Here is a 14,253-nt window from a genome sequence, read left to right on the forward strand (position 1 = left end):
CGCAGTCCTGAAAACAGGCAACTGCAAATACACGTCCTGCACGTTAACTTCCCCTCCTATACCCGCCTGGCCTAGGTTGCCTCTTTTCAACCTACTGCATTCGATAGCTGTCCCTTTTCCACCGCCTCACATCATTCCAGATGTCAATTGGCGACAGGCGAAAATAGCCCTTGGGTAAACAAGTAAAAGAACCCAGCTCCCTTGCACAGTGTACTATTGATATTGATTTTCTGACTGATTGTTTCAAGGGGTGGATGCAGGGGAGTTGCTTTGGTAGCACAAACGTGTAAAAAGCAGGTTTTAAACGAGTAGAATGAATAAATATGCCCAGAAAGCCCTAAGAACTCAAAGGAAGTAAGAGAAAAGACAGGTAAAATGGCAACCCACTTTGACTAGCCGATCAATTCGAGCCCTATGATCATCTAGGTCATCACTGGAACCCCTTATTTCTCCTCCAGTTATGTCTGCTGCTGGCACCCCATCCACCGACCCCTGGGTTATCGTCGCAAGGGAAAAGGCGAGATACGAAGAACAGTTCAGGTCCTTAAAACCCAACAATGGGGTGGTTACAGGTGAACAAGCCAAAGGGTTCTTTTTGCAGAGCCAACTTCCACCTTTGGTACTTGGCCAGATTTGGTAAGTGCTTCCTTGCTTTAAATGGGTTAAATTTAACGAAAAACAGTTCTTTGCATACGCTGGGGTTACTATTTGATGGACATTCAGCAGAAGACAACAGCATTGCAAGTATTTTTCCTCTGTAACTTGCAAACAAACAAAAAACAGTGTAAAGTCTGCTTTACAAGTGTGAAGTTTCGATTTTCTACATTAATAAGGAAGTTTGCAGGAATTTTTCACAGTTGCGTCTGGTTTTCCTGGTAGTTTTTACAGGCTGGACTTTAGCATTTATTTCCTCTGTAACTTGCAAAGTCAGATAATAAATTTCAGCTACATCTTGTAGGGCAAAGTCTCCTCTGCAAGTGTGAAAAGCTTCGACTTTCTGTCATCATCAGGAAATTTTCAAGATTTTTTCGCAATTGCCTCTGGTTTTCCTGGTAGTTTTTGCACTCTGGAGCTTAGCATTGATTTCCTCTGTAACTTGCAAAGTCAGATAATAAATTTCGGCTGCATTTTGTAGAGCAAAGTCTCCTATGCAAGTGTGAAAAGCTTCGACTTTCTGTCATCATCAGGAAATTTCCAAGATTTTTTCGCAATCACCTCTGGTTTTCCTGGTAGTTTTTACAGGCTGGACTTTAGCATTTATTTCCTCTGTAACTTGCAAAGTCAGACAATAAATTTCGTCTGCATTTTGTAGGGCAAAGTCTCCTCTGCAAATGTGAAAAGCTTCGATTTTCTGTCATCATCAGGAAATTTTCAAGATTTTTTCGCAATTGCGTCTGGTTTTCCTGGTAGTTTTTACAGGCTGGACTTTAGCATTTATTTCCTCTGTAACTTGCAAAGTCAGATAATAAATTTCAGCTGCATCTTGTAGAGTAAAGTATCCTCTGCAAGTGTGAAAATTTTTTTTTCAAGATTTTTTCGCTATCGCGTCTGGTTCTCCTGGTAGTTTTTGCAGGCTGGAGCTTAGCATTTATTTACTCTGTAACTTGCAAAGTCAGATAATAAATTTCGGCTACATTTTGTAGGGTACAGCCTTTTACACGTGTCAAAAGTTTCGATTTTCGGTCATCACCAAGAAATTTTCAAGAATTTGCCAAAACTGGAATTGGTTTTTGCGGGTATTTAAGCAGGTTGTAGTTGCACACTTATTTTCCCAGGAACTTGCAAAGTAGGAGAATCAATTTTGCATCATTTGTAGGGCAAAGCCAGCTCTGCAAGCGGAAAACGGTTCGATTTTGAATCATCTCCAGAACATTGATAAATGTACATATTATCGTCTTCGTTGACTCTTTGGATCGTTTTGTCTTTATCTATAAGAGGCTGTTATTTATAACGTTTAAGGGCTTTGGCCGACACAGACTCAGATGGCAAAATGGACATCAGCGAGTTTTCCATCGCATGCAAACTGATCAATCTGAAACTGAGGGGTTTCGAGATTCCCAAAGGCCTGCCACCCTCACTTTTAGCCTCACTTAAGCCCCACAACACTTCGACTCCACCTGCCATTCCCCCGTTACCGAACCCTGCGTTGATCAACCATCCGCCAGCGCGTCCAGAACCCCCAAAGGTAGTTGTGGTACAGAGCGCAACCACTCAAATCTCACTGAAAATGTCTTCAAGGTAACACTCGTCCAACCGGTAGTTGGTACTGCTCAGCCAATGATCAGTGGTTCACAGCGGATTTTGAGTAGCACCCCTAGTGTCATCAGCACCCAGCCCTTAATGCAGCCTCTAGTTCCTGGGCTGCCCAATATGACCCCAATGCCCCCCACTGGGGTTGTGCAGCCAGTCAATGTGATGGGGGTTTCGGTTTCTAACCCCGGATTTATGATACCCACGGGTAAGTGCACTGAAACAGTCTGTGATTAGCGGCAAACTGAATCGGGGTTAACAGGAATTGTGCCCCCAATGCCAACCAATGTAGCTCCGTTGGGGTCTCAGCCGGTAGGTGGATTTGCTGTTCCACAGCCTTCCATGATTGCAACAGGTAGGATCAGTTAGGGTTCCAACAAAGCACTTTGATCACTTAATTTTTTTAAAGCTCCGCTGAATTCCGCTGGGCCTTTATCTCCAGTAGGCTCTGTTGGGTCCTCGGGCACTCCAGCTCTCCCTCTAGCCGGGCCTGGAGCCACCAGTACTCCTAGAGCCAGTGTTACCAGTCTGGATCGGGCTGGATCAATCGACTCTGGCATGTAAGTTGAGAATTTTCGTAATGTGAGCATGTTGTAAACTGCGGAATTTAGGGGAGTAGAATGGTCAGTCTCACAGCAAATCAAACTGAAATACACGCAAATGTTCAACACGATGGACAGGACTCGGAGCGGATTTCTTTCCGGGGCTCAAGCTAGGAACGTTATGGTACAGACCAAGTTACCTCAAGCGCTACTGGCGCAAATCTGGTCAGTAATTCGGCGTCACTTAGTTTCGAATGTTGATAATGGAATTGGACTTTAGGGCTTTAAGTGACATGGACACCGATGGACGTTTAGGGTGCGAAGAGTTCGTTTTGGCCATGCATTTGTGCGAAACCGCCCTAGCAGGCACGCCACTCCCCACCAAACTACCGCCGGACTTGGTTCCTCCATCTTTCAGAAGAAGCGCCAGAACAGCTTCCATTTCCAGTCAGGGCAGCACGATTCATGCCGATCAAGACCCGGCATCTACTTTACTACAGAGTAAGTCTATCAGTTTATATGGGGTGTTCATCTCGCAAACATCGTTCTATCTTTTCCAATATTGAATCTTCACTCTTCTCTGTAGTTTCACGAGTTTACCTCCCAAGTGCTTGATCATCGGCGAAGCCAAAGGTTTTTCTCCACTTGGGTAACACTGTGTTGAGTTGCGCTATTGAGTTGTTGCTACTCTCTGAGTTAACGAGTTATAACTGATTTCAAGGGCGGATCCAAGGGGGAGGGGGGTCATGGGGGTCATGACCCCCCCATTCAATTCTCTATCCAACGATCCCAAAACGAATTCTCTGACTCGAATGGTTCTTGAGAAAGTTCGAAAAAAGCAGCGTCATGTTCAAGTGGATTTTGCAACTCAAAAAAAAACCACGCAAATCTAAAACTTCTTGAATTCTAGCCTTTTTTGAGAAAACTGCCAACATTTCCTCATCCATGGTTCACTTTCTAAAAGGGTCATTTATTTCTGTCTAGAATGATATACAAATGAGCCTTCTTGCTCATGTTGCTTCCGAGAAATATGCAAAACGGGACGGAAAACATGAAATTACTTCTTACTTACGTTCCTACACCCATCTCTAACGGTTGTGGAATCATTCATTCGTTTTTCAATTTGTTCACTAAATTGCACTCGACGTTGGTAATCTGTCGGTTTTAAAGCTTGAACTTTATGGTTCTTAATCGGTTGCATGCCATGATTACACAGGATTCTGTGAAGAGGCACGATTTATGACTAAAGCATCTTCTTCAAGTAGAAGGCAAAAGCACAAAAATTGGCTGTTGATCGAAAAACATGTTATTGATCTTTCTGCATATTTTGCATTAATTTGGTTACACATCAAAACTTCATTTTAATAGATTTTTTTCTCTCGCGTTTTCCATATACATACATACATTCCATATTTGTGAATGTGTTTTACTTACTCTGGACTGGTGTTTCACTCCATCACACTAACTTGCAGGCCATGGAGTTGGGCAATGAGGGACACCCTGTATACTCGATCTAAGATTATATTCCCTGTTATTGTTTGTAGCTTCTTTTGAAGATAAACGCAAAGAAAACTACGAGAAAGGGCAAGCCGAGCTGGAAAGGCGACGAAAAGCCTTGATGGATCAGCAGAGGAAAGAGGCAGAGGAGCGCGAGCGAAAGGAACGAGAGGAGCAAGATAGGAAAGAGAAGGCACGACAGGAAGCCGAAAGAAAGCGACTGGAGGAGTTGGATCGGATCATGAGGGAGCAGCAAGAGAAGGAGAAGCTTATGGAAGAAGGTAGTTAAAGCATATTTTTCTTAGTGCTTTTTTAAGTACAGGACTTTCAGAACGAAGGCGGCAGGCGGAGCAACGAGAAGCAGCCAGAAGGGAGATGGAACGACAAAGGCAATTGGAATGGGAGAAACAGCGGCTTCAAGAACTGCAGCAGCAACGGCAAAGAGAGCAGGAAACTGTTCTCAAATTGAAGGCAAAGAACCAAAGTTTGACCATTGAATTGACCTCATTGAACGACCAAGTCAAGGAACTGTCTCAGAAAATATGCGATACCAGAATCGGTAAATCAACAGTTTTTTTAATGCGGGTTTTAAAAATCTGTACTTCTTTGTTGTATCAGGAGTGTCCAACGTGAAAACAACTATTGATGGCATGCGGAGCACTCGAGATGCCCAAATGCAGGACATGTCGCGTCTCAAAACCAAACTAAAGGATCAGAATGCGAAACTACTGTCCTTGTCGCAAGAGAAAATAAAGTTGGACACGCGAAACAAAATTAACACCCAGGTAGGTGACTGGACGAAGCTGACCTGCGAAGATTAGTTTATTTGATGTGTAGGACTCAGAGCAAACGAAGCTGTCCTTTGAAAACAAGGAAGTCACCATCAAAAACTTGCGCGAGAAAGTGGCAGACATCCAAACGCAAATCGACTCGAAGCTATCAGACATCGAGAATAACAACAGCCAATTGACGGAGCTGAAGGGTGAAATGAAGACGCTGATTACGGACTGCGAAGGGCTGTATGCAAGGTAATGCACGGATCCAGTAGCGCCAGTTTTTAGTCAAATTTTTGTTTCACCAGGGGTGTAAACTTACGATTTCTAACTTATCTAGATACGAAGAAAAGAAGCAGCAAGTGCTGGAATTGAAGAGTACCAATAAATCGGCCCATTACGGTGACGCCTGGAAAGCTACAGACGCTTGGGGTAACGACGACACAACTGCCTCAAGTTGGCCAGTTGAAAACACCTGGAATGACTCAGTGCCCGCAGACATCGAAAATATACCGGGCGTGCACAAATACAAGGCAATCTACGAGTTTAGTGCGCGAAATAGTGACGAAATTTCATTCCAACCAGGAGATATTATCCATGTAAGACTTGCATTTGTTTTGCAACTGTGGGCTAAATATGTTACTTCAGGTACCAGAGCAGCAAACTGGGGAGCCTGGATGGCTGGCGGGAGAGATTGGAGGACACACCGGATGGTTCCCGGAATCGTATGTGGAACCGTTCGATGGGATCGGGATAAAAGGAGGTAGTGCAACCGCTAGCATCCCTGAGGATGCCACCCCCCAAGTAGAACCCATTAAAACAGAGTGCGTTAATTCATAATAAAAGTGCAGTTGCAGCAGTGAAATTTGATGTTTTGTAGGGAGATAAGTGGAGATGGGCAAGACGCCCAGTACTCTGCAAGCACTGTTGTGCCTGAATCGCCGGCCACTTTGACGACGGGTAATTTTTAAAGCGCCTAAATAATTGCCAAATTGATGTGCAATTTTTTTCCAGGCATCCAGCTTGAAGGCGAACCGGAGTTTTACATCGCCAACTACCCTTACCAGTCGCAAGAGCCTGGGGACTTAACGTTCAACGCAGGGGATACAATCGCAGTGTATAAGAAGGACGGCGATTGGTGGACAGGGAAACTCAACGACGTCTTGGGTATTTTTCCCAGCAACTACGTCCAAAAAATCGATGTACGTTTTACCTGAGGGCGTTCGTTTGGTGTTTTTGCTAAATGAATTTTATGTTAAAATCAATTAATCGTTTGCGCTTTGTCTGTGCTGCCCTAACCAACCCTATATTAACCCATTTAGAACTTAACTACACGACCTTCGTCAGAAGTGAGCGCTTTCGCGACCGCTCGAAACGAACCCAGCGTTGAAATGCCGATTGGAGTGAGTGCCTCAGCAATCACTTCCGCGCTCGAGAACTTCAGTAGCGCTAACTCGCAGATCGACAATGAAGTGTCGCAGATAAACAACGAAGTGTCCCAAATAAACGAGCTCAAACACACCGAGAAACAGTTTGATGCTTCTGTGATGTCTAATGCACAGGTTTGTGGGCTTTCCAGTACCTTAGAGGGAGGGTTCTGTTTGCTTTTATTCAATAGTAATTAATGGGTCGATTTTGTGATTAGGTGGTCAAAGGCAAGAAGCCGGAAATCGCCTCAGTTATAGCACCGTACCAGGCGACCAGTCCCGAGCAACTTTCGCTGGCTAGAGGACAATTGATCATGATTAGGAAAAAAACGGATTCAGGATGGTGGGAAGGCGAGCTACAGGCCAAAGGCCGCAAGCGACAAGTGGGTTGGTTCCCGGCAAGTTACGTGAAAATTTTGAACAGCAGCGGCAAGATTAGCGGCAGATCCACCCCGGTTTCCACTACCAGGATGCAACAAGAAGTTATTATCGGTAAATAGAAAACAATCCCTTACGAGCTTAGAAGTATATTGAAGGCGGGGTTTTTTGTTTTCAGATAAAGTGGTGGCATTGTACCCGTACACGGCCAATAATCCAGATGAACTCAGCTTTCTGAAAGACGACATTATCAATGTAACTGCGCGAGAAGAGGAAGCTTGGTGGAGAGGCGAAGTAAATGGTGTTTCCGGGCTGTTTCCCAGCAATTACGTTGCTCCGCTTCAACAGAATCAATGTAAGTAGTATTCTAATCATGATCCAATTTGGCAAGTCGATGTATTCTTGGCAGGATGTTTTGAGCGTAAGCGCGCAATTATTCACATCGGACTGGCGAAGCGAGTAAAATATTCATTTTTGCCTGATTTTAGCCAACAATAGAGTAAAGTAAGTTTACACTTAAGGGGTATGATTTGTTTCAAAATCCTCCTCGTCATTTTGCCATTGTATTCACACTTATACCGAGTGCGTCTGGAAATTTGCAGCGCACTTTTTTCTAATAGAACTATTCCCTGTATTTTATTTTACGAATTTGTACAAAAATTGGATAGATATGCAGTTATCGGCTTTAACGATGAAAATTCGCATATTCATGCGGGCGCTCGCGAAAATTTATCTGTCTACACACAAAATTTTTCGAAATTTTGCAGGAGAAAGGACTAAACTTTATTAATATTCTAACTTTATTAGTATTCTAACTATTTTAAATGACACACCCCGTATATTGTTACTGTTTTATTCAGGATAAGAAAATCTTTTTGCTCAATAGTTTCTTATATAAATAGAGATTTTTCGGTTTGAAAGTAGGGTAATTCGGACGATTATTATGACCGCGCTGTAGGTTCAAAGACAAATATTTTGCATCCAAATATTACAAAATGACGACGGATTTGAATAATTTTTATAGCACTTTCCGTGTTAATAGAATCGGATTATTGCTATTGAACGAGTTGATCGTATGGTCGCAAGTAATTTTAAAAAATTATATATTTGTCTTTAAAAACTGACGAAGTCCCGCAAGGCCACACAAATAGGTGCACTAAAATATGTTTTTAATGGCAGAGGTTCCAAAAGCATTCTCATGTAATTTTCAGCTCGGTTTAAACGTGCATCTACCAAAAATTTGTATTTTAGACTTGGTCAGTTTTAGCTTTACGCCCACGATTTAGATGGTGTTCTATTAGAAAACAGTTGCTCTCAGACGAACTCTGTTATTGTGAATATGGTATATACTTTCCTGACTGTGTTTCAATTCCAAATCAAATTCATTCCTGGGTTTCAGTCATTTATTGTCTTTAAGCCTTGGCATGCATTTTCTGCGCAAAAAATGCATGCCAAAACTTGAAGCAGCAACAACGCTACACATAAAAACTGATGATGGTGAAAAAATACACCAAAACGTATTTTCATTGATAAATAGAGACAATAAATGACTGAAACCCAGGAATGAATTTGATTTGGAATTGTGAATATGTTGAATACATTTGCCCGTTTAGTGGGTTTACAATATGACAATGAGAATTTTGAAACAACAAATAGCGGTTAAGCGTAAACTTGCTTTACTCTATCCTTGGGACACCCTATACCTTAAAGCTGGATTTTTAGTGCTATATTTTAATTGAGGAAACCGTATCGGACGTAGGCATCCTGCAAGATGCAATGTTTATGCGTTTTTTCATTTAAAATCAGGCAAATATGAATATTTCATAGAGAACGGGACTCATTCTACCTCGAAGTTGTTGGTTTAATCAGAGAATGGAAACGGAAAACATCGTTAGGAAAATGCATCAACTTACCAAAACTGCCAAATGGTCTTTGAAACTTTTTAAATAATTTCAGTCTTGAAATAAAATCTCATTTACAACATGAACAAATCGATGTGGTAAACCACAAGGCACGAAATTCCAACGCAAAAAACTGTAAAATTGTAGCTGATATTCGCTCCTTTTGTTTTATAGGAACTAGCACCCATCCTACCATACAACGCTGTGTAGTTACGGATCTAGAACCAAAATTTAGTTATTTAGTGTAATTGGCGTATCCCGAATATGTTTCTCCTCATGGTGTATTGATAAGAAACTTACTATTCTGAGGCACTAGACGTAATTGTTGTTCTTCTCGGCGCTTGATTGCTGATGTTCTTTGTTAACAAAGCTCTATCAACAAGAGTATTAGAAAAATAATACGTAAAATCTCAAGAACATAAACTGCAGACGATCATAATATTCTTCAATTTTTAAATAAAATTTAAGAATAGAATGTGCATTTTTCTGTTGCTCTTTTGATATGCTTTGTACTCTTAAGGTAATTCAGTGCATTTCACAGCGTTACTACAAAAGCTAGTACCAAAAAAATCGTGTAAAATTTCCTGCAAACGATTGTTTATCCCAGAAAAAAATGCTGGCAAACCTTTAAAAAAACTCCTTTTCAGCTGTGAAATGGACACTTCCACGTAATTCCCGGTAAAGCAACTATCAACTGCTATAAGTCATTCTACTATTGTGATCTGTTTCTTTTGGATAATTGAAACAATTGTTTTTATGTGTGTGATTTTAGAGGGTTTTATGTTTGTTCTTTTTATACCGGTCGTTTTAATTCAATGTGGAGTTTGGTAGGGTGGGTGTGACGGGTAAGAATTGGTTTTTGCACTTTTGCATTACTTTTATTGAGTAGTTTTTCCCAAATATTCACCACCCTACTGAACTAATCGTTTAGCACTTTGTTATTGTTACTGATTATGAAAGATACTCATGCTATATCAATTTATACAATTTAGGCGCAAATCTAGTTAGGCAATAAAGACTATATTAATGGACAATTATTTTCTGTGGCCATTGACAAACCCCTAAATTCGTTTGTTCCCACGCAGTGCCAGTGGGAGACAAAAAGCGGCAGGGTGCAATAAATGAATTGATTGAAACCGAGAAGGCGTACGTGCAGGATATGTCTATTGTCCATGAGGTTTTTGAGCTGCCCCTAAGGAAAAGTAAAATAATCCCCAGCGATCAAATTGACCAAATTCTTGTCAACTGGCAGGATATTCTTCATTGCAATCAGATTTTTCTAACCGAGCTGACCCAAGCGTTCAATGCTCGGACTGAAACGATTGGAAATATAATTTGCCAGCACGTAAGTGTTTCTACTCGAACTCAACATTCAGTGTGTTAAGCACATGCACCCTTAGTTGCCGAGGATGACTGGATACATCACATTCTGTGCAAAGCAACTTGATAGCGCCAGCTTACTTCAGGAACTGACCGAAACCAATACAGCATTCCGGGAGCTGGTCAGAAAATGCCAAAACAACTACATGACCAAAGGAATGCCACTATCCTCATTTTTAATCAAACCCATGCAACGAATCACCAAATACCCTCTACTAATCAGCAAGATCATCGAAAACACCCCGCAAAATCAACCAGGTAGACACACAGCAATCTGCTCATGTTGCCCTGATTAATGCCTTCTATTAGATTTCAGACTTTTGGAAGAAGCCCTACGGATATCTGAAAAGTTCCTGAGTTGCGTCAACGAAAATATTCGACTGAAGGAAAACGAAGAGAGAATGGCCTGGTTGCAACAATGCGTCCAAAACGACCTAAATCTGGTATTCAACAGCAACACGAATAAACTGGGGCCTAGACAACTCCTGCATTTCAGTAGCTTTACAAAGCTGAAAACTGGCAAAGAACTATTGGGGTTTTTGTTCAATGACTTCCTGATGCTTGTCCAGCCGAGCAAAAGCAACATTGGCCAGTTTTATTTCCAGAAAAACACCAATATCACCTACAAAATGTACAAGCAAGTGCGTTGCCATTTGATTATTAGAAGGGAAGGAATTATTGTTTGAATTTCAGCCGATTTTGGTTCAGAACCTGACGGCCAGCAGGGAAAGCTCAGACTCCGTGGAGCATGGCACCGATTCGAACAGGGTGGTGAAAATCCAGGATGAAAAAACCGGCTACAAAATATATCTGCTGGCTGCGACTGTGCACGAGTGCAACACATGGGCCAAGAAAATTGACGGCGCTCGCGAGGTATTCGAAAAAATCAACCACTTGACCAAACAGAACAAGCGAAAAACGCGTAAGTATTGAAAGGATGCGTTCTGTGTGTTTTTTTCGGGTTTATGTTGCTTTTGTTTGTTCAGAACTGCATTTGGGGCCGTCGTGCGGTCGCATTCTCGTGCTGATTCAAAAGGGGAAACGTTTAATGTTGCCCGGTAAGCAAATTTAAAATTTTCATTGCATGTTTACAGTGTTAAGTAGAAGCCAGTATGCATGGCTGGTGGTCTTGGAGGGCCAAGAAATTCTGGTCAAGTGCAACCCTCAAACATGCGGATTTGACCAGAGAAAAGGTGATTTACTTCAAACGCCGATTGAATTAATTTAAACACGACTCGAAGAAAGTGAAACGTTTTTACTTTGAAAAACCACTTTTTCTGAAATTCTCTACCTGATTTTACAGCCGGGCTGATTTGAAGTGTCCCATGATTAAGCCTGTGTTTTTTTGTTTCTTTATCATTTTATTTACGTCAAAAGAAAAAAATGCAAATAACTTACTAAATTGCGTTTAAATATTTTCAATTTGATCGCCCCAGTGTTTTCTTGAGCCTTCAAGCTTTCTCAATTTTTTTGCAAAGCTTTGCCTTCACAGTTCGCCAGAAAGATAAATCCATCGGGTTCGCATCTGGAGAATTGGGTTGAGTTCTTGGTTGACGCGCGCTTTCGGCCAAAATGCTTGTTTACCCAGGGCTTTCTAATTTTTTTTACGACAGATTGTCTCATTAACTTTGAATCCATGACCCAAAAACATGATCGGCAGTCATAAAACAGTGGTTAAAGGCCAGTTAAGTTAGGGGATACTTCAATCAGCCACCCTGTATATTGAGGCTGATGAACACTTTAAATACGAACGCAGAACGGCAAATCAAAAATTGCAGAATCTTTAAAACGTTGATTTATCATACGGATAAAGCCTGTGTCCCATGCATCCGTTTATACGAAAGTGTTTCTATTGGTTGGAGATCTGCCAATTCGTACTTCGTCGTACGAATAAAAAGAAACACTTTCGTATCATCGTACGATCGTATAAACGGATGCATGGGACACAGGCTTAAGACCGAACGGAACACAAACCACTAAACAAATCACTATAAGAACAGTTACAGACAAAATTTAAAAACAAGTCCGACAACTGGACGATTACACAATCCCTTTGTCCTCAAAAAGAAGATGTTCTCTCAGAAGAAGAAACAATCCCGGTTCCTTTTCCCAAAAACATCTCCACTAGAACACTTACAAATGCAACCGAACTAAACAGCAATAAGTGTAAGATAGTAGATTAGATTAGAATAAGCTTAGATTGATGGAACTTTTGGTTAAAAACTTTGCAACCACACACATGTACAAGAGCCTATTTGGTCGAAAAACTATGAGATAATGATTTCTGTGTAGGTAAACCCCATACCGAAAATATCTACTGCAGAGTGACTCTGGGAAATCAGGAACAAGAAACCGACTTTGCCAAAGACAGCATGGAAAATGGTAATAATACTCAACAAAACGGCGCTCCGCAGTTGGCCAATTTGGTATGGAACTGCAGCATGCAGTTTCAGTTAAGAAACCTCAACAAGGAGCGTTTAACGTTTGTCGTATTGGAACACAACCCTTACAGCCTGGATGGTACGCTATTTAAGGCTCAGTTTAACTAGTCAGAGTTTCACCTGGTTTTCTGTTCCCTAGAGTTTTTGGGGAAAGCTGAACTAAACCTCCACGATGTTTACACGGAATCCCAAAACACTAATGGCCCGCTTATTAAGAAACTCATCCTCCATCAGGTGGAGAGTGGCGAACTAACAGTGAAAATTGATTTGCACTTGTTCAACCTTTACTAGACTGAATTATTGCCGAACATCGATGTTTTATGAGTAATGCTTTCAATCTTAAGTAGACAGAATCTCAGTTTTTTAAGTAAAACTAAGGCTCTGAAAAGTGTTCTAACGATCATCTGAGGCGCTTATGAGTATTAATGAAATTAAATAGTATTTATTCAAGTATTCCAGTCCATGCTATTGAATCATGTAGGCTTTTGATCTAGATTTTGTTTATACAATTATTATAGTTATTGACGTTCTCTATGTAAATATATTGCCTATGTACCGTTCTTTATAGAAGATATTTTTTTAATTTTACACTCGGGTTTGCTCACTTTTTGTAAAAGTTGGTCGAGTTTACACGACTTTTTGGTCATTCGGTCCGGTCGATTGCTCAATACTGCCAAATTAATCAATCAAAGATTTTCTAGATTTTAGTAAACTTGACAAACTGAGTTTAGTTAAAGAAAACTTAGCCGATTTATTCATTCATATAAACTCGTTATTTTGTCAATGTCCATAGTAATTTAGAGCTTTGTACTGGCTAAGAAAACAAATTTCGGTTTATCTCTGCTTGAAGAAGATGAACTAAAATTAACGAATGCTTCGCAACACCCGACAGAAAGCAATAAGAAAAAACCAGGCGTTACCGCTTATAAAGTATGAAATTTGTTTTGCGTTTTCTACGCCGTTCTATAGACAATAAAATGTGTCCTGATTAAGCAAATTATTTGCATTTTTAATTAATCCCGGCCAGAAAAATTTGTCATCACTTGAAGGGTTTCCACTAGAAAATACAATTGTATCAGATGCGATTTCCTAGAGCCATATCTTATCCGTACAGCAAGTGCTTTTATCTACCTTGTTATTCAAGCTTAGATTTCATTATTTTTAATCCGTTTACTACACGCATTTGTTGTGGATAATTTATGTTGAACTAAAACAATGCGTTTTACTCTTTGCTTGTTGATTGCACTTTTGTTGGCCGTTGTTGATAAATCTGCAGGTATGTACGGATTCCTGTTGAATTAACTTTTTGATGAAAAAAATTGATTTACTTCTCTCAAGGTTTGAAATGCTACACTTGCTCGGCAACTGAAAACGACTCTGATACTTCTTGTGATGATGATCTTGATTCGTTGGGTAAAACCGGAATTACCGACTGTGATAAGAAATTCTGCACAATCGTCCGACTTGATTATATTGTAAGTGGGATGGCTAGATGTTTCTTAAGATCCTGAAATTGTTACAATTTTCGCTTGAGTGTATTGTATATCTTACCATCAGTTCCCGCAACATATGCACGAAAATCCGCAAGATCGAAGCACAATCTTTCCCATACAAGTAGATCTGATCACGTTTCCCTTAACTTAAATCAAACATTTCTCAGTTCA

At 40.8% G+C, this 14,253-nt stretch overlaps 2 protein-coding genes across 7 annotated transcripts; both read left to right on the plus strand.

Moving 5' to 3' along the window:
- Positions 1 to 111: 111 nt before the first annotated feature.
- Positions 112 to 13,586, plus strand: LOC109544791 (intersectin-1). 6 transcript variants are annotated; one of them, XM_019915133.2, is made up of 26 exons: positions 116 to 370; positions 459 to 636; positions 1,960 to 2,185; positions 2,239 to 2,458; positions 2,513 to 2,605; positions 2,660 to 2,810; positions 2,862 to 3,017; positions 3,073 to 3,293; positions 4,337 to 4,570; positions 4,621 to 4,848; positions 4,908 to 5,074; positions 5,127 to 5,317; positions 5,403 to 5,661; positions 5,711 to 5,886; positions 5,943 to 6,022; positions 6,077 to 6,264; positions 6,385 to 6,624; positions 6,708 to 6,981; positions 7,046 to 7,222; positions 9,854 to 10,113; positions 10,169 to 10,406; positions 10,458 to 10,789; positions 10,842 to 11,070; positions 11,243 to 11,341; positions 12,441 to 12,668; positions 12,729 to 13,586. In XM_019915133.2, the coding sequence occupies exons 2-26, from the start codon at positions 461 to 463 to the stop codon at positions 12,878 to 12,880; spliced, it is 4,995 nt and encodes a 1,664-aa protein (XP_019770692.2). In that variant the 5' UTR covers positions 116 to 370; positions 459 to 460; the 3' UTR covers positions 12,881 to 13,586. The 6 variants fall into 6 exon arrangements, with proteins under 6 accessions (XP_019770696.2, XP_019770692.2, XP_019770694.2 ...); XM_019915135.2 differs by lacking the exon at positions 11,243 to 11,341 and adding an exon at positions 11,135 to 11,206 and having other exon boundaries at positions 117 to 370; positions 427 to 636; XM_019915132.2 differs by having other exon boundaries at positions 117 to 370; positions 427 to 636.
- Positions 13,587 to 13,690: 104 nt separating this feature from the next.
- LOC109544796 lies at positions 13,691 to 14,064 on the plus strand (the record flags this gene model as incomplete). The annotated part of the gene is given in 2 exon segments (XM_048669277.1): positions 13,691 to 13,865; positions 13,928 to 14,064. Coding segments are annotated over 2 exon segments (198 nt in total), but the record flags the coding sequence as incomplete, so codon positions are not given.
- Positions 14,065 to 14,253: the final 189 nt, after the last annotated feature.

The sequence above is a fragment of the Dendroctonus ponderosae genome, unplaced genomic scaffold (assembly GCF_020466585.1).
Source record: "Dendroctonus ponderosae isolate FM_Combo_2020 unplaced genomic scaffold, Dpon_F_20191213v2 Dpon_F_20191213_8, whole genome shotgun sequence".
Taxonomy (NCBI): domain Eukaryota; kingdom Metazoa; phylum Arthropoda; class Insecta; order Coleoptera; family Curculionidae; genus Dendroctonus; species Dendroctonus ponderosae.